The following is a 20,312-nucleotide window of genomic DNA, read 5'->3' on the forward strand; positions in this document are numbered from 1 at the left end:
ACAGCGGATCAGCCATGCTCTGCTGAGGAGAAGCTAACAGACGATGGTTTTGTTGTGAGGTGGTGTGTCGGTGGGTCTACGAGGGAACGTAACATCTGTCGGGCCCGAGGCAAGAATCTCCAAACGGCTACGCCGAGCGGAGCAGCAAAACGCCCCGGAGCTGGCGTGGCTGAGGACGAGCGGCAGGCTGGGATGGAAGAGAGAGAAGAAGAAGAAGAAGGTCTTTTATGATTCTGACTTTTTATTGTCCAGTCAGGAAGTTAAAGTTGAACAGATTTCTGTTTTCCTCCTAAAGCGACAAAATGTTCCAATCTAACTGGACCTTGTTTCGCTTTGCAGACGATAAAATGTTTTCCTTTCTGAGATAAATTATAACACTATAGTTGATTAAAGTTAAAATGATTTAACAGTGTATGTATTTATCGGCAGCCAATGGAAGTTTTAATTGTAAAGACAAAAGGGAATGTCTCAGATTTGGACGTTATAAAAAGTCATTTTCTCCATCCAGCGGGTGAGAAGAAAGTGTTTGGGTTTTATCGTTATCCCTGCGATTTATATAACTTTTGTGATGTCAGCAATGATGATATCTGACGCTAGGCATGCTGGGAGATGCTGCTCGATCAGCCTGTTAGTAAACGGGAAGTCCAACATAATAATTGGACCAAGTTATTTGTGATGTACAACTTCAACAACCTGCCCATGGATAAAAACGGCAGAACAAGGTGGAGGCTTCTTTCTGAAATGGAAAGGAGCCTTTCCATTTGGTTTTGAGACGTTGATGTTAGAAATGAGCGTTCCCACCAGGAGATAAAACTCTTCCACTGATTCTGGTTCTGGATCCAGAGACTCAATTACAGAGTCATCAGCAAACGCCATGAAGCGCCTCTTATTCTGACTCCAGCACTCAGTGAACAAAATGAATAAAAATGGTGAAAAGACACAGCAGTAGTGGAAGATTAAAGTACTTCAGATAAAACACCCTCACTATCTGGAATTTGTTTGTTAAAAAAGATTGATTAGCTAAATCCTGGTTAATGTGGTTCAACAGATGGCTAGCTAAAATATATGAAGCTAAAAGCCAAAGAAAATTCAGTGACTAAAGTGTTTTGCATGATTTGATATCTGTTGTTTCTGATCATCAACACCTCAGTTAGCCCTGTAAGCTAACTGTAAGAGTCTAAGCTGCTTTTGGTTGCAACATCCCAGCATTTATAACATGTTTGCACATTTTCTTCAACATAATTCATGAAATTCCTCTTGTCACATTTAGAAACAGAATTTGTTGACTATTATTTAAGATTACTCAAATTGAATAAAAATCATTTTGGTCTTACAACATTCTGAATTGGATGGAGGTCTGGACTTTGACTGGGCCGTTCTAAGAGAAGACCTAAACAAGCAGATAAGGAGTCAGGACCCAAACTGTGGTCGTAAATCAACAAGATTCTGGTTGGAAATTAAAACAAAATGATCAAAATAGTAAAGGTTTCTTTCTGTAAATGTAACCCAGGTTAATATAGCCTCATTAAAAATAAGCCTTTCCATAGAAACTAGCTATAAAATGCATAAATAGGAAATAAATAAATAGAGAATAAATAGGTCCTAAAATAGTTAAAAATATTAAAAGTAATAATTACAAACATTAAGAATGCTGTATTTCATGTTATGTTATTTTATTTGGTTAAAATTTTTGTATAAAACAGAGTATTATTTTGTCAGCAGCTAAAACCGTCAAGTTGAGTAAAATCTCTTATTCTGAAGGGTCACATTGATGTGTAGCCCATGTGACTTGCTCCAGCCAACCGGGTTGCTACGTCCTCTGGCGCTCGAAGAAGAAGCAGAAAGAGCGAAGAAGAAGCAGAAAGAGCGAAGAAGCTAAGAGTTGTGCTGTAAAAGAGAGAGAGATAAGAGAAAATAGACGATTAAAAAGTCTACCTGCTGACTGGAAACCTTTTCCATTCTTCGGAGGAGGAACTTTCCGCATTTTTTTACTGACTGCGTTCGGAGTGTTATATGTTACAGAACTGGACTTGGCCTTTTAAGGTTCTGCTGGAAATTGGACCGGGAAATTCCGAGTCAATTGCTGAGTTGGATTCCGCTAGTGAGAAACAAGATGGCGAGCCGTAACCCAGGAGCCCTGTAACCGCCGTCTAGCAGGAGCTACGCCCTCTGCTGGACATTGCAATTCATCCAAACTGGTATGACCTGCCCATGTTTTCCTGCTGAAATAGCGCTGCATTCAGAGAAACGGGATTAACCCTTCAGGATCATCAGAAAGAAAAGACACTGATTTGAAGCACAAGTTATTCGGTCTTTTGCTGGATTGTTTTTGTTGTGTTTTATTGTTTTTTCTTTTCTCGAACCACATTCAATATCCATTGTTAGTGTTTAATGTGAAATTGTTTGTTGGCTATAATAGAAACAAGAAATGGTTAAAACAGGAAATTAAAAAACCTTAACTTCTTAAAAGAACTAAATAATTAAAATTAGATTTAAAAGATTAAAACAACCAAACTGTAAATTAAATAGATTAACAGTATCAACTTGAACTTACATGGAACTATAACCTAGGTAAAAATAAATAGTATCCTTTAATACCTAACATTAGGTTTAAAATTTCAAGCAGGGATAAATACAATATTCTGAAAGAAACGGGGAAACTATTTTGGATTTAATTTTGTGTCATTGTACGTCAATTGTTTGTAATATTATTGTTTCTTTTCTTTTCAACAAATAATAAGCCGGCAGTTTAAACTTATTTTCTGGTCTGTGGTCATTAATACACCTGCACATTTCTCTACTCCCGTAGCCGAACCCAGCACTGGTCTGATTGTTCTATAAACTGTAAACACATCGTGAGTGTTACATAAACAGAATTTTGTGCTTTTGTGAGCCATACATCATAACCCTTTTTATGATATTCTAAGCCTCTTTTAAATTACCTTATTAGTTTTTGGACTGTAAATATTGATACATATATGACATTTGTGAAAAAAGCCTGGCTTTTAGAAAGACCTGAAACACCAGTTCTATGGTAAATATTCACCAGAGGGTAAATGTTATGTTATTAATTGATGACTGCAGCTGGAAGGAGTCATTATTTCTCTGGTTCAAGTCACGTTAGATCAGATGTCCAGAGAAAGAGACTTCCTGTAGTTTGTGTTGTCTGGGATCATCCGTACGTAATGAACCTGTATCTCTGGGTTTCCATTCACGCCTCGCCGGCCTTCCGGCCTCAGCGCCGCCACCAGGGCCGGCTGGCCGAGCCGAGATGGAAACCCAATTATACTGAAAGACGGAAGCTGACATGTTTGTCAGGTCTGGCAGGGTCTGGGTGAGCTCAAATGTCAGGCAGCGTTCAATTAGCAGCAGGCTTAAATGCCTCAGATCAAGAGACAGGAGTTGCATTTAATAAGTCGGATCAAACAGCTGAAAGCACCTGGTCGATGCCGAGGAAGAGGAGTGGTAATAATTATATCAACTCCTTCATGTCCTGCGCTGAGAGACACTGGGCTGGATGGGGTTTGATGGAGAGTTTGTCATGAATATTCATTGATAAAAGCAGTGAGTGATTTGATTTGCCGTCAGTGCAGACGCTCTGCAGAGTTAACTCAGTTCCACATGGATACACACCGGCGCATGTCGGACTGCAGGGCTGTTAACTCCTCAGTGCTTTCAGTGGCCTCTTCTGTGTCAGCATTAACTCAGGTTCTGCTCATCGTCTCATTCAGCGCCGTGCTAATGGGTCGCCGCTGTGATGGTTGAGACAAATCCACTGGTAGAAAAATGTTTTTATTTGACCATTTTGATCCAATCAGCTTCAGTCAGAGTAAAAACAGCTTCAGACCAGATGCAGTTTTCACACGAGGTAACGTTGAGAATGTGTTTTAATTTAGCCACTTTACTGTGACACCCCTAAATAAAATCCTGAAACTGTGCTCAGGAGTTACTCAGTCATTGAGTTAATCTGTGTGTAATTTGACCTTTAGGAGCAGCTAATGCAGCTGTTCTGTTTCTGGCTCACTAGAGAACCATCATCATGACTGAACCAGCAGACCGGACAGGCAGACGGTTCTAAAGCAGGGTTGGGTTTTACAACAACATCCCAGAGCTCTGGTCAGTCCATCATCTGGACCTGGAGAGGATGGACCATCTGCAGCAAAACTGAGAATCTTTTGCAATTCACAACAATGACTTTATGTGGAAAAGTGGAAGAGACGCAGCGTTAAAACTGATGACTCGCAGCTCCACTTCCTTTCTGTGTCGCTCAGAATGATGATGAATGCAGTGAAGTTTGTGTTAAAATGTGAATAAAGATAAAAACAGTGGACTGGATCTTTATGTCCAGATTTCACTGGAACAGTATTTGTCCATGGATGAACTGAACCTTCCGGTTTTTCTCCGTGTTCCTGCCTTACATTAGCGACTAAAGGGGGTTGGGATTGACAACAGGAGGCTTTGAGACCTTTAGCCCTTCCAGCATGTTTACCGCTGACATTTATCAACCCCTTGTGAATACTTTACTCCCTCCTGGCTGGAGCTGCTCCCCTTTCTCTGCCCTTTGGCTTCAATTATGAGACTCGGTTCCTCTGACTTAAGCACAACCTGGAGCTAACTTTAGCTTTTTCCCTCAGTCTGCTGATACAGGGAATAATCCACTATTGCCTCCGTGGCTTGCTGGGGCATTAGCACAAAATAACCCAGAATTCAATCCGCTCACACAGAGGAGTAATACGGAAAGTAGAGGTGATTTTGGAGAGCGTTTGGTTGTCTACTTCCTGTCAGTGACAGACTTCCTCACTTGTTTTCTGAGGAACCCGAATAGGTGAAATATTGAGGACAGAAACTCTGGGCCAAGGACAGCCGGTGAAAAGGACACCATGTTTCTGTTGGAGTTAAACCGAAGCCTGGATAAAAGGTTTCTCTTGGCAGGACGAGATGTTACAGATCTGTACTAAAGATCGACGTTCTGAACTGGGTCAAAAGACAATGTTCTCAGTTTCCTGTCAAAAGGATGACTGTTGGGTCTATTACCTGACATTCTTGCTGGACAAAAATGAGAACACAGAGAGACGGTTAAATTTCTTACAATTGAACGGAGAACTCTGCCCAGGTTCAACTCCTTATCTCTGTCTCCGGACCAGTTCTAACGTGCTCCTTTGCAATTGCATATTTATTACATTGAGGCGTGGTTTAAGTTACAAATCATTTGCATAGAAGGTGCAGAAAACAGAAAACACAGCTGTCAACACAGAGTCTCTTCTGGTGTCATCCTGCATTTCTAGTTCCCGAGATTCTCTGGGTCATAAACTTCAGTTCTCGTGTCCCTCTAGGTCATCAAACTTTGACCCTTAGTCTTTGATGTTCTAACAATGACCTTTGGTCATAACATAACCAGGATAATCACTTCTAGGCCCATTAATGCAGACCAGGACGAAGCCAGAACTCACTGGAAGGACGACAGCCTTACATGGCTGGTAATGCAGTCAGGCAGGGGGATAACTAGTTATAACTAGTCCTCTGCTGTTAAAACAGCAACCAGGAAGCACCTGGTGGAAGCGAGTCTGCTGAGCTCATCATATGTCAGGCAGAGTAGCATCTTCTTAAAGAGACAGAGGCCAATTTAAAAGTTATATGAAAAGTTTTGTTGTATAATACACAGCAGTTTTAAATTGAAGGTAACAGTTACTTCATTATGCTATTAAATGACACTGACTTGAAAACTCATAATACTTCTTATAACCTGTAAATCACCATAAATATAAATATCTAACTGTGTGGATCATTTTCTTTTTTTTAGATAAGAATCATGAAATACTGAGTCCTTCCAGTTTTTTTTTGTTTGTTTGCTTTAACCATGGTGTTAGAATATTTCTAAGATTTAGAAGTGAAAATTTGTTTCTCTTTTAAGATCTAGGAATTATTAATAATGAAACAGGTTATTTTGACTTTATTTACTCCTTTGATAATCTTTTTGGTTCTTGTTTTTTTCTCTCACCACATAATAATTAATTTAACACCCGAGCTGAGCTGAGGAAATAAACTTAAAATTCAGCCTTCTTTCTGCTTCACGTCTGGATCTACTATGAGAAACCAGTACCTCCAGTTTGATGAAGCCAGTGTCCAGTAACAGCGACAGGCTTGTTTTCAGCTGGAGATGGAGTAAAACCGTCCAGTACCTCCGCTCCTGTGAAACCAAACCAATCAGCTGCGAAAGGCCAATAACAGAGGCTGCCTTTTATAGGCCGAGTCATATTAGCCATTGCTTTATTAAAAGTATTGATCAGCTGGAGTTACTTGTTAAAATGAGTAAGAAGGAGAATGATTGTCCCTGAAATGCATATGAGCAGCAGATGGCTGCAGGTCAGGATGTTGCTGGTTATTGGCAGGAAAAGCTTGAATTCTAAATTTAATTTTTATTTCCATGCTGCATACTCCTTTAAACATAAACATCCCGGTTTTATTTTAGGCTTTTGCATTCTGTAAAACATTCACAACGAGGCAAATCCTCCATCTTCTCCCACTATTGTTGTTTTATGGAGCTGAATATGTTTCTTTATATGATTCTGGCTCGTGTCCTGCAGCGGCCTGCATCGGTTATGTTCGCAAAAGAATAATATGGAATCCTGATCCTGTTTCAAAAATACAGCTTTGCACCTCATTTTTTAAAATCCATTTACATATTTTTGCAGAATGAACTGTTTTCTTCCTTCTGATGAATGCAGATGTTGGTGAGGATGCCAGCATAGGTAGCGTAATCTAGACTTTACCAGAAACACAGCGGCCGGGTAGAAAGCGGTCTGCTGCTGGGCTGCAGCTCTGAGTGAGACAAACACTTTGGATTGGGCTGTTCGACATGTTCCGCACGCATGTGGCATTAAAACCGCCGTCTCTGATTGATGAACTGGTGCCGGCGGTTCTGCCCACCGTGGCAGCTCTAACAGAAACGAGTCCTGACAAATGACTCGGCAGCATGAGGGATCAGAAACGTTCACGCCAGACGGCGGCACGCAGAGAAGGATATCGACGGAGAGAGCAGCGTGCGCTCAGATTCTCTCTGCTGTCTGACGACATAATGGCCACGCAGACTCCGTCCTGCTAAGAGCCATTTTGAAACCAAATGTGAGTCCTGGTGCGCGAAGCAGGATCTTTACTTGCACAACTTCCATCGAGTTGTTGGCGGAGATGCAGTCGCTGGAGGTCCAGCTCTCATAATGGACAGTTATTGACAAAATGAAACACTTTCTCAACTGTGGGGAAGTTTAATAAAACCACACAAAGGCTTTCAGTTTGTACGTTTCCTGCTTTCAGCATAAATCTGAAATACGCAAATTACTACATTTATTTAAATTAGGTTTCTTTTAATAATATCCACTTTTATAGAAATTCTTCACACTTTGTCTCTTGAAAAATAAACTTTCATGTATTGTACTGGGATTTTATCTGAACAGGATCCAGTGCATAATTAATATACCTGGCATATATTGATTCTTGAGAAGAGAGACAAAACAGGTCCTATGGATAAAGCACAAAATTAATAAAAACAATACACAAAATATATTTTTTCAAAAATCTGACTAAACTAACCTGGGCCATGTGAGCACAACAATGTTTGCCGAATATTTTTTATTTTAAACATTGTAGTAGGTGGATGATGTCTGTAAAATCCCTTGTCCTGGAGCAGAACTCAATACATTATAATAGTTTAAAACAATTAAAGGAATACTAAGATAATATATTATGAAAATTAAATATAAGTATTTGAATAAATAATTATAAAAGTATCAATAAATTGAATTAAAAATCATTTTTATATATTTTCTAACTCAATTCAAAAAGAATGTAAAAAAATCTGGCATTATTGGGGGGCATCAGAACCTCTGAGGACCCCATGACGTCTTCCTTTCTCTTCCTATGCTAACAGGGCTAGGCTAGGCTAGTTAGCTTATGTTATACTTTAGTTTTTTCTTCTGTTTAATTCCTAACTTGTTCATCACAACCATGATGTGTCAACACCATAACTGACAATTTACAAAATTTGGATGAAGTTTTGTGAAATAAATGTTTAATTTCTGTAAACTGTAAAGATTTCCTGGACCTGATGAGCTACAATATGGCCTCCTTCAGAATAACATCATATAAATTGAGGTAGTTTGTCATTTTGTCAACTCCATCAGAGTTTTTAACTGACATTGTGACTCTTTCAGTGATAATGTTGACAAATCATTTTACATAAATGGCATTACTTCACATGTATCAAGTTTTTCTTTTTACTAACTTTGTCACCACCTTCAGTTCACCTTCATTTCCAAAACATTATTTGTCATATTTGTATACATAAGCTTGAGGAATAATTAAAATTTTTGGGGGAAATTTAAACCCATTTTGTCCAACTTCTCAAGAATCACTGATATATATAAACCAAAACACCTTCAACTGTATTATATGGGTTTATATATTAGACAGTTACATAAACGGTGCAAAAGACCAAATTGCACCGTTAGTTTTCAACCCCACATAAAGGCTAAAACGTTTATGCCACACTTTTCAGAGTTTTATTTGCACACTAAAAGAAAAACTTTTTATTGTTTTTCTACATTAAGTTTGTTGTAAAGTGTTAAAATGTGAAGACATTAAAAATACCTTCACCTGTATCAGGCAGCTGATGTTTCTAGAGAGTAAAATGTTTCATCATTTTTTCTTTAGTAATTTCAATCAGGTAAAAAACATCAGTTTCTCTAAAACCTGAAACTGTTTCTCAGAAAACTCCTTTCAATTCCAGCCAGAGGTTTAAGCTTGGACTGTGGATTTACATCCATATGGCCTGACACTGAGGCAACTAGTCACTGAGGACTGGGTCTGTGAGGACTGGGTCGCTGAGGCAACGGGTGCAGGACTGAGAATCCCTCAGCTCAGGAGCTTTAATCAGGCTGCAGGTCTTCCTCATTTCTTCCTCATTTCTTCCTCAGGGTGAACTGAAGGTTTCTGGACTGGTTCTGCTTTTAAAACTTCCCAAATAAGATCCATAAGCTTAACTTCCACGGTCCACTGATTTCTGTTGGTGATGGTAGCAACAAATGGAAACACCCTTTACTTCCCAATTACACTCATTTATTACTCTCTGTCTTTACGATGTAAGCCAGGTTGATGTTTTGGATCTCAGTGGGTTCTGACCTGGTACCATGTAGACGGATGATCTGTGAATTCCCTGGGAAATACAGACGTGGTGCTCAAACGTTAGTATGAATTAAAAACGGGTTTCTTTGGACTCCGGCGTTTTGTCAGGCGTTTCACCTGTGGGTAAAATGGCTTCCCCAGAGCCAGAAACAAAAGTCGCGTTAAAACTTTCAGTCGATTCCCCGCAGCACTTCCTGCTGCTCCGCACGCGTTTTGCTTTGAGCAATGAAGGCAATAAAGCTGAGTGTATCAGCGTTTTCACATCGTCTTTTCTTCATATTGATGTGGGACAGAAGCAGAACTGAACCCCCCACCTCACACACACACACACGCCCACACACACCAATCCCCAATGGAAATTACATCATGGAATGAGTGCAGCAATACAATGTGCTGACCTTGCAGTTTGTCTATTATGAGCTGGCGGCTAAACATTACAGTATTGGACTGAGAGTCGGTGTGTGTGGCCGTTAACAAGGATTACAGCTGGAGTGTTTTCCAGAATAGAATATGTTGGTTATGGATTTTAATCTTTCAGTGTGACTCGCTCACACTGAACAGAACATGAGCCGCCCACTGGGGGCTGAAAACTTTCTAACACTGACGTGTTTTGTGGAAAACTCATTCCAGTCTGTTGATGCCGTGTTGCAGTTGTTTGTTTTCTTTTCTAGATTTTGAGCCACATTTGGAGAAGAAAGAATTTCAGGTCGTAATCTTAGATTGAGTCAGGTTTTTTTTTAGATATAACAGTACACTCCAATTGTTTTAAACTGATAAATTGATAAAGTAGAATAACAATTGATTCCTTTTAAACTGCAGGGCGAGTTACATTTGGAGTGGACCGCCCATAAACAGTCTCTGGTTGAATTATTAATGATCAGTTCTAAGTAGGATGTGTCTGTCTGCGCTCAGGTTGTGTCATCCCCAGGAACAAATTTAACGCATCCAAATGTTTGACTGTCCTATTCTTTCTGACATCATGCTTTTGCATAACCAAATGCTTTGTATTCTCATCATCTTGTGCTTCTTTTGAAGATCATGCTGTTGACGGATCCGGAGATAGAGAGCAGCCTTCTGATCAGCTCTGATGAAGGAGCCACATACCAGAAGTACCGACTCAACTTCTACATCCTGAGCCTCCTGTTTCACCCTGAACAGGAGGACTGGATCCTGGCATACAGCTACGACCAAAAGGTGAGGGAGAGGACATGACTGCAGTTTCTTTTAAACAGGTAGAACCTCGACATTCAGCGAAGTAAAACCACATCAGGATCCAAGTGACTCTTAGCTGGAGGACTAAAGCTCCACAGGAGGCCGGTGACAGTTCAGCTGGAGAACAGGTGGAGCTCTGATGAAAGAAAAAGTCTTACAGTCGCTGCAGGAGGATGAAACACTGCAGCTAAACTGAATTTACTAATTATGTCACTGAAACAGAAGTAACCATATCAGAAACATCCATAAGCTGAAGGGATATTATTCATTAATCTGAATGTTTCTCTTCTGTGAAATTTAATCTGCAGCCTAACAGAAAAACCAAACAAAACGTTTGTAACCAAAAAGCTCCAGATATGCTTTTTAAAGTTTTTATTTTAGGAATTATTGTCTGAGAAACAATGCTCTGAACTTTTCATATTTTCTTGCGTTCCAACCACAAACTTTAGTTTGTTTCATTGGGTTTCATGTAATGAATCAACACAAAGTGGCCTTTAAATTATACCTGGTTTTACCCACAGTTAAAATTCTTAAAAGTGTGGCATATATTTGTATTCATCTCTCCTTCATCAATAACTTGTACAATAATTTTTCTCTGCAATTATAGCTGCAGGACTTTTGGATCTGTATATGAAAATAAAATAAAATATCCCATGATTCTTTGCAGAATAGTTCCAGAGGATTCGGGACATTGAAAAAAAGTTTTAACTGTTTTCTGACTTTAAGCAAAACTCTGAAAGATTTTATTTTTTTTCTTGGCTCTAATCTTGTTCCTCAATCATATTATTTTCCTTAGTAAATGTGTTTCTTTACCCAAGATGTCCTCATTAATTATGTGAACATTCTGAGTTACAATATATTTTGTTAAAGAAATACCAAACAAAAATATTCTGAAACATTAAATTTAGACGGCTTGTATGAAGGATCAAACCCATGAAATCGCTGTAAGCGCAGCGTTTTGTGGGAGAAGACAGATTTAAAGATCCACTTTAAGGTGAGAGTCGGTGACTTGAGGTTAAATGTGTCTTATGTGAAGCAGAGATCCAGAAAATGGAGCTGCAGCAACTCCAGCCTGTAAATCCTGTTGTAAAGAAGCATGACAGAAGAAGATCTTCCACAGAGATACTGAGGTTATTAATCAGCTTGAAGGTGAAATATGAAAGTAAATATGTGTTCAGCAGCAAAGCTTTAGTCAGAAGGTGGCTGTTAAAATATGTGGCTGAGCTGCAGAACAAGAGCAGCTGCAGTTAAAGGGCCATTCCAGGCTTTCTGTGAAAAACCAATGAAATCTCAGCAGCTGTGGCTGAAAACAAATGAAATGTAAAGCCCTGATATTCCATATCTACTTCCTTTTCGTACAAAATAGCAGAGTTGGTGAGAGAGAGACAGAGGCAGAAAGCTTTCATGTGTGGTTCTGTCAGTCTGCTGGGTTTCCTTTGATAGAAAACATTTTAGCCAATTTGAATAATAAATTGAATTTGACTGCATTGTTTGATAAAAGGGATCAACTTGAATTGGATGGAATTGACTTTAAATCTGCCTCTGATTGGGTTTATTTATCTTTATAAATAAACTTGAACTGAATTGGAAGTAGAACCAATTCTGCAAAACCCTGCCAGATCAACGCAGGTACAGACGAGTTAAAATTGAAGATTGGCCGATAATGAAACAGTTTTTTTTACAAGCAACAGCAACAAGTTTGAAAGTTTTCTCTAATCCACTAAAAGTCATTTGACTGTGTAGGATTGGTATAGTTTCTAATAACTGGTTCCTGTGTTTCCTACTGAAGCATTAAAACATTATTCACAAATATATATTTATTTTATATTATTCAGGTCAGGCCTTGTTCCAGAAATGTAAACTCTTGATCAATATTTGTTATAGTTTGCTGTTATCAGTGTTGATGTCCTCAGTAGATGATGCCGTATCACAGAGACGCTTTTGGAAATGAAATAAATCCTCTGGAAACATGAGTACAAGTTTGTTCCCAAGAATCACTTCCTGAAGGGAAACCATGCAGGTGGGCAGATGGGAGAGCGACAGGACATGTTGTATCATTGACACCTGGGGAAAAATCATGATTGAATTGATTGATTTAGCAATTTAGCATTGGCTTCTGCTGAATACCGCGATGGTATTGACCCTCTGCATGACATCCTGCTCTTCAGGAAGCGTCCAAACAACCTGCAAAGACTCCTGTGAATCACTTTATTTGTTTAGTTGACTTCACTGTAAATGGCCGTGGTGTGTTGCAGTGTTGGCTGCACAAACAGACAGGATGAAAACCAAACTGTCGTTTTATCGTAAATCTTTTGATGAGGAAGGGGAAAGCCGTGAATTAGCAGCACTCTGAATTTACAGCAAACAGTTTTTACAAAGTAAGAAGAGAAACACTCATTCATATCAGTGATGCAATCAGATATTGCAATACAGAAAATGTATGCATCTAATCATGTTGAGGCGCCATGACGGACGTCAGCAGTGAGGGATGAGTGGACTGAACAGAGAGACACTGATTGTTTTCTCCAGTTGTTTTTGCCAGTATCTCCAGTTTCTACTGGTTCAAGTTGAGCTGATGTGTCTGTTGAAGAAGCTCATCTATCTGCGGTTCGGTTTTCATAAATAGCCAATAACTGATCCGTGCCTTCTGCCTCCTGACTCCTTTATTGATTTGCCTTAATTCTTTCCACAGGATTTAAACCGTTGTGTCATAAACCGTGTTTTGTCTTTCACCAGAGAAAACTTAAAAGCATACAAAAGTCTAAAAGGTGTTTTCATACATGCTTGGCTACATCAGGTGAGGCGTTTTCTCCATGGTAACTAATGATTAGGAGACATATTTGCAAAGAGTCAATAGCGCTTTAATGTTAGCAGAACTAATGTTTGAGTCGCGGTGCTCACCATCATTATGTTGTATAACTAATGTTGTATATAACTGTTTATTTCCTTGGGAAAAAGGAAGAAATGGATAATTCATTCCCTCATCGTCCACCACTCCCACCAACTCAAGCTCTGCTGTGTTGCATGGATGCTCTCCACCCTAAAACTGCTTCTCTTTCACTTTGCCTGCCCTCTTTTTGGCAGAGCTGCCACATTTGTTGATTGAGAGACCTTTCAGAGGCTGTAGCGGCGGCGGCCCCTCCGCCCCACCAGTAGCCGCTTCACCTCCTCCGGCTCCTGTTCTCTGCCTCTGCTCTCTTACTGGGACACACACTAACTCGTTTTAGGAGGGTAATTAGTCAAAGTGATTTCCTCCTGCCCCAGTTCTCTGCTCTCTTCCTTTTTCTTGCATCTGCTTAGCCAGCTTCATGTATGCATATTAATAGCAATCAGTGATATTTGTTTTTATGTGTATTAGAACACATTACAGCATGATTTTTCAAAAATATATTTGTATTGATTAACTTTTAACTGGGATGTCATTGAATACATTCATACAATAAAATTGGGACACTTTACAAATATGTGTAGAGTTAACAATTTTAACAATAACAATAATTAAGGTGGTATAAAGTCATGAAAATAGCCAGAAGTGAGAATAAAAACTAAAAACAGAAGAAAAGATGTAAAATGACATGGATGTATGACATCATTACTCAGGAATTTAAATGCGACTTTCTGATGCTTAACTTCAGACATTTAAATAAGTCTGAACCCAAATGTTGATGTGAGTGTGAACACTATGGTGATCTTAAACTGGTTCTAGTTAGTTCATCTTAAAGCAGGAAGAGATATGTTGACAGAAGTCTGCAACAATCCAAAATGAGCTGAAACAGGTTGAGCTGTCGTGGCCAGGAGGAAACATTTACCCTGTAAAAAATGATTTCTTAAAACAACTGAGTGTAAAGTTGAGGGCGGTTCTGATGGCTGCAGCCTGCTGTGTTTGGACGGGTTGTACTGAAATAAAAGCATTCTGATTCTGATTCTGATTCTGGAATATTTGGACACCTGAACTGGTTTAACCCAAATTCAGCACTGCAGAAAAATAACCTTTTGAGAAGGAGCCAATAGTGAAGGTGGTTCTGTTCAATATATACTAATGACTTCATATTTAACTCAGGTGTGTTGAAGCAGAAATACAGCTAGAAGTTGCAGAACACTGTCTGAATTTAAAGATCCCTGTTCTTCAACTAGACTTTTTCCTTCTGCTTAACTTTCCTTTAATATATTTGTATGAAGCTCTCTGTGAACAGCTTCCCTAGCAGTGACATTTCATTCCTCTCCCTTGTAGAAAGGTCAGTAACAATCTGAAGTAAAATGATAATTTTGTCCAAAGCTGCAGAGAGAAAATCCCTTCAGAGGTAAATATCAGATTTTCCAGCAGAGATGATCCATATGGGATGATGTTGTTTCCACCTTGTTATTCTGGGCTCAGTAAGATGTAATTAGAAAACAAATTAATGCAAACAAACATTTTGGACATCCACTGATAAATAACTGTTTACACGCTGTGCATCACTACTCACGTTCAAAATGGAAAAGTCAGAGTTTAACATTGAAACAAGTTTTGAGCTTCATTAGATTGAATTTGTAAGCTGCACAGTAAACAGATTTGTCTTTGTTCTATAACAGAGTACATGTTTGAGGATAAAAATACTCTTATTTCAGTCTTTAAAGGTTACAGATTAAAACAATGAAAAGTGAGAATAACTTCATTCTGTAAAAGTAAATCAATCAATAAATAGAAAAAGATAACATAAACATAGGTGCAGAGGTGCAGTATCATTTAATGTCCTACCAAAATAAAGTACAAAATGCTCTAAAAAGGTTTTTCTATTTTTTGATACATAATTGTAACACGTTTACGATATACTTTATACCTTTACATTTAAAATGTAATTTACATGTTATAATTTGTAATTGATACGTTATCATAAAAATAATTAGAATTTCATTTCATTTTTTTGTCATCTTTGTGTTTTTCTCATGTTTCATCCAGAGAAATACAAAAAGTTCACTAAGGACTAAATTTAGACACCAGAAACTTTAAGGAGAAATTTTCCTCTGCTTCTCCTGCATCTGTCAACTAGCCTTCAAAACCAAACCCATTCAAAATCAAACTTTATTTTAACACATTTGTACAACTCAAAGTTATTTTAGGCATTTAAAGAAGAACAAAATGATATGTCTTTATATTTGAAGATGGCTTTTCAAATCTGCTTTTGCTGAAATCTCAGCAGAACGATCAGAGGAACAAACCAGTGGTTCTTGTTTCATGTTCAGTTTCTTTGATTACACTTAGACTACCGCTGTCATTTGCTCTCTTCCTTAATAACTCTCCTCTGAAGAGCGGTGACATTCTCCTACAGAAATATGAGTCCACAAAATGTCTTAATGCAGTCACAGTCGATAAATTAGAATATGAATATTCCCATGAGGCTCGTTTAACTCATTAAAAGTACCTTTTGAAAATGAACAACCTTTAATTGGGCATTAAATATACTTTTTTATGAAGGCTGTATTTTTTATTGGTGTGATGTAATATTCTAATTTCAAATGTCATGTTTTTTCATTAACCAAGCAGAAAATTATCATAATTAACAGAAATCAAGACCTTCAAACATCCATCTGTGTGTAATTATTCTATATAATGTGTTTGAAGTAGCGATAAAGTTTCTGAAATAAATTCTTTTCAATAATATTCACATTTATTGAAATTAGTTCATGATGCTAATGTCTGAGTGCAGAGCTCCTCTGGATGCTGGTGTGAAAACACAATGTTAACGTCCTAAAGGTTGGCCTTGTGCACTTTGGGTCTTATTTTATGTGCTTATACAGAAACATGATTGTTGAAAAGTAACATTTATCTAATGTTGTTTTTTACAGCTTTACAGTTCTGTTGAGTTTGGAAGAAGATGGCAGCTGGTGCACGAGAAAGTGGCTCCTAATCGTTTCTACTGGTAAGTAATCGTGATAATAACCTGTTTACTATATTTTATTTATACCACTTGATTAATCATCAAATGTAATTTTCTAAAAACAGAATGTCTAAATATTTTTTTTCTCTAAGAAAAGTTTAACAAGGAAACTGTTTTTTATGCATTTTTTCCATTGTTCATTAAAACAAGGATGTTTAAACGATCTTATTAGACCTGTCACAATATTGACATTTTAAGAATAAAAAAGGTCTTTTGTCTCTGGTATTAATCATTTCTCTGCTTCTTGTTATTAAATGTTGTCAAGAATGTTTCTGGACTAACACTGACGTATTTAACAAATAGAAAAATGAGATGATAAGCTTCTTTTGACTTTTTGACTGTTAGTTTTGTGCCAGAAAACACAACAATAATCTCTGTTTTTATAGTTTTCTTGAATTTGTCCCTAGTAAGAAGCCAAATACAAACTGTGAGAAAAGATAAAGTGGTACATATGCTCTATGGGAGACTTTTTCCATTTCATAAATTAAGATTTGAAGCTATTTATTTTGTTGCTAGAAGATTCAGGAAAAACTGAGGCAAACATTAAAAAGCACAGGGTTAAGGCCCCACAGCCAGTGATAACTGGCTACTTTAAAAGTTTTATCACCAAATAAACTTCAGAATGCATTAATAACTCAAGGAGCAGATTGGAGGAGTGAACCTTTAGCAGTGAATCTTGGACTCAATCAACAAAACCTCAAAAAATATTGAACTTCAAATGGCTTATTAGCCAGATGCTAATGAGCCATTTGTGTAAAAATAACCTGTTTCGAATATAACAGTCAGAAAACAACATAAAAATGCACCTTAATTACCAAAATTACCTAAAACACCTGCACATCATTTAATTAGCACCTCCCTTATGTTATTTGTCAGCTGCTGCAGAGTACATGTGTGTCACATTATCTTCACAGCAATAACTTTAAACATTAGTTCAAATAAATAATGACAAATTGCACCTTCTGAAATTCAGATTTCATTATAGAACTGTTTAATCGGGTGGCTCTAATTGCTGCGTATTAATTGAAGCTGGATTGTTTTGTGCCAAATAAATTTGATCAGCTGTTTGGAAGAGAGCGCAGAGAGACGAGGACGTTTCTTATGAAACTATAAACACGTCAGTTATTGTCATTTTCTTTTACGCAGGTGGTAAAGATGTCAAATTATAATTAGAATTGAATAAGAGGTTGTGCAGATTAATATTATTCATGTGTTAGACTCATCATCAATGTGTTGGGTGGTTATGCTTTGCACAGGTTCATTTCAATGAATTAGAATATGAACAAAAGTTCATTTATTCCACTAATTCAATTGAACAACTGAAACTCATATAAACTAACTGCACAGAGCTTGATATATTTCTAGTGTTAATTGTGATAATTGCATTTTACAGATAAAAAAAAGTTTCTAAGAAAATAATAATGTTGCATTCAGATAATAAAAAAGGATTTTTATGCAGAATTATTGCATTATGATCTGTATAACCATGAAGAAGCATAATACTGCTCCAGAGGTATTGACAGCTTCCACAAGCAGCATAAGCCCCTAAAAGTCCTAACTGGGTGTAAAGGTAAACCAGTGCAGTGTATTTGCAGAAGAAGGTAAATTATTCCTGGACAATAACACTTTTTCACCGATGTTTTGATGCGCTTCAGAAAAACTTGTAGCTCTCTTTCATAGCATTCGTTTCGTGTCTCACTATGGGAACGCCCTGGGCGTGACCTCATCAGAAGCTCCAATTACACTCCACCAGCCCTGATTGGCTGGGGATAAGTCTGTCAGTGCCAGGGAGAGGGGGCATGTCCCACCCCCTGCCTATATATAGGACCGGCCCTGCACAGACAGATCATTCAAAAACCTCTTCTCGCTACGAGCAGAAGTCCCGACTGGTTTCTCTTTTGCCTGCCGTTCTGGAGCTTAGCTCAACTGTCCATAGATACGAGTGCGAACTCGATCGCCGGGCGCTTTGTTCCAGACTGGTAGTCTATATCGGGAGAAAACTAGCATTCAGTCTGTTGCAAAACAGCACTGTTATCTGTGAAGAACTGTGCGGGGTAGAAATACGCTTCACTGTTTTTCACTGGAGTAGCAATACTCCATTGGTAGCAATATCGGCAGAAGTAGCGATACTTCACAGAAATCGTTCCTGCAGTTAGCATGGACGCCGGAAAGGCAGACTCTAAAGCGGACGAAAGTCCACGTGCTTGCCTGTGTGGAAATAAAATTTCGAGTTGGGACACTCACCAAATGTGTGTGTCGTGTCTCGGCTTAAGGCATGCCCAAGCAGCCCTCGAGTCATCGGAGGAATGCTCTCATTGTAGCCGGCTCTCACTCAAGGTGCTGCGTCACCGTCTGGCCCGTCAATTGACACTGTCCGGAGGCGACCCCATCCTGGCTTCTGCTGCAGCTAGCCAAGAAACGGCGGCTCAAGGACTGACATCGGTCCCTGATGCAGAACCAGGACCAAGCTGGGGCGATATGCTTGACGCTGTTAACCCGTTGCCACTGGATGTGAGCAGCCATAGCTTCACAGCTTACCCGCTCGATTACCCCATGGCAGGTGATGACGGAGCCTCGGATGCAGATTCTGAGCTTCTCATCACCGACGAAGAGGAAGATGATGAACCGCCTCTTGTGCTCCGAGGTCGGGTCGCAAGACCTACACCTTCGGGCGTCAGCCAGGCCGGTGATGGTGACTCTTCTTCGTCTGCCTTGGATGTGGACCTGCCTGACGTGTGTAAACGCGCCGCAGCAAAACTTCATATCCAGTGGCCCGAAGTTCAGGCTGAAGCAGCAAGATCACGTTTCGACGGCAAAAAGCTGCCAAAAGCCAAGAGAACGGGAAAGCAGTTCCTACCTTTCTACCGTTGCTGGAGGAATTTTCAGTTTCCTGGTGCAACAAACCGTACAGGGAGAAGCACCCAGTGGCAGGTGGCTCGGTTCTAGACTGCGAGGGAACGGACGACCACGGTCTCCGCCAAATGCCTCGAGTCGAATCAGTGGTGGCAGCGCACCTTCACCCGAAAGCTTCTATGTCCTCGGGTGGGTTGGCTCCATCCCTCCCTTCAGCAGCGGACCGCTTCCAATCAAACCTGACGGAGAAATCCTACAAGGCGGCCGCTCTATCAGTTCGCGCCATGAACGCTTCTTCCATGCTGATGGCGTGTCAGGCTTAGCTGGAGGAGGAGATGATTGCATCACCCGACGCTACACTGTGGGAAGAAGTGTGTATCATCACTGATCACTGTCTCCAGCTCCACAAGGTAGCGATCCAGGCTATGGGGAGAGCTATGGGGCTCATGGTTCTAGGAAAGAGCTAGATGGTTAAACTTAACCGCGCTTTCCACCAGGGAAAAGGAGGACCTCCTCGATACCCCCATCACCCCTCAGGGCCTGTTTGGTGCAGCTGTTACATCTATGCAAAAGAGGTGTGAGGAAAAGAAAAGGGACGATGAGGCTTTAAAGCTGTGTCTCCCAAGACGGGCGCCGGTGCACACAGCCACCGGTCCCACATCCCAGCGCCAAACCTTTGCCCAGGCTGCGGCGCGTTTGCCTCCCACTTTCAGAATCCCTAAATTGCCGAAGACCCAGACGGCCGCTAACCCTCCTCCGAAAGGCGCTGCTGCTAAGGGCTCGTGGCCGAAGAAACCCGAAGCCGCTCGCTCGGATCAGCCGCCACCCAGGTCCACCCAGACTGTGAGGAGGAGGAAGCGTTTGGCCTGACAGCTTTTTGGAAGTCAGAGAGCGAGCTGGACTCGTCCTCAGACACGGCTCCGTTACCAAGCCCTTCCATAGAGTTCAGCAAAGTTCGGCGCACAAACGAGGGGATGTTTGAGCCCGCTCAGCGCGCATGAAACGGGAACCGTGTTCAGTTCGGGATGTCCCGCATTGGACCCAGTTCATGTCCCACAAGCACTGTTTTATGTCACAGAACATTAAACTTTCACAAGCTGCCGCATCCAGGCAAAACAGCGAGGGCGCAGCTAAAGATGTTGCAAAACAAAC

General features: G+C 39.8%; 1 protein-coding gene across 6 annotated transcripts in view; it reads left to right on the forward strand.

The window, feature by feature from the left end:
• sorcs1 (sortilin-related VPS10 domain containing receptor 1) overlaps window positions 1–20,312 on the forward strand; it is a 163,572-nt gene that overhangs the window by 96,631 nt on the left and 46,629 nt on the right. For all 6 annotated transcript variants that reach the window (XR_004339283.1, XR_004339282.1, XM_032562701.1 and 3 more), the window contains exons 4-5: window positions 10,213–10,371; window positions 16,216–16,289. Coding sequence is in view for 4 of the 6 variants with exons in the window: in XM_032562701.1 (XP_032418592.1) it covers window positions 10,213–10,371; window positions 16,216–16,289 (233 nt within the window). In the remaining 2 variants the exon portion in view is untranslated. The remainder of the gene's footprint in view (window positions 1–10,212; window positions 10,372–16,215; window positions 16,290–20,312) is intronic.

Source organism: Xiphophorus hellerii, chromosome 5, assembly GCF_003331165.1.
Source record: "Xiphophorus hellerii strain 12219 chromosome 5, Xiphophorus_hellerii-4.1, whole genome shotgun sequence".
NCBI lineage: Eukaryota > Metazoa > Chordata > Actinopteri > Cyprinodontiformes > Poeciliidae > Xiphophorus > Xiphophorus hellerii.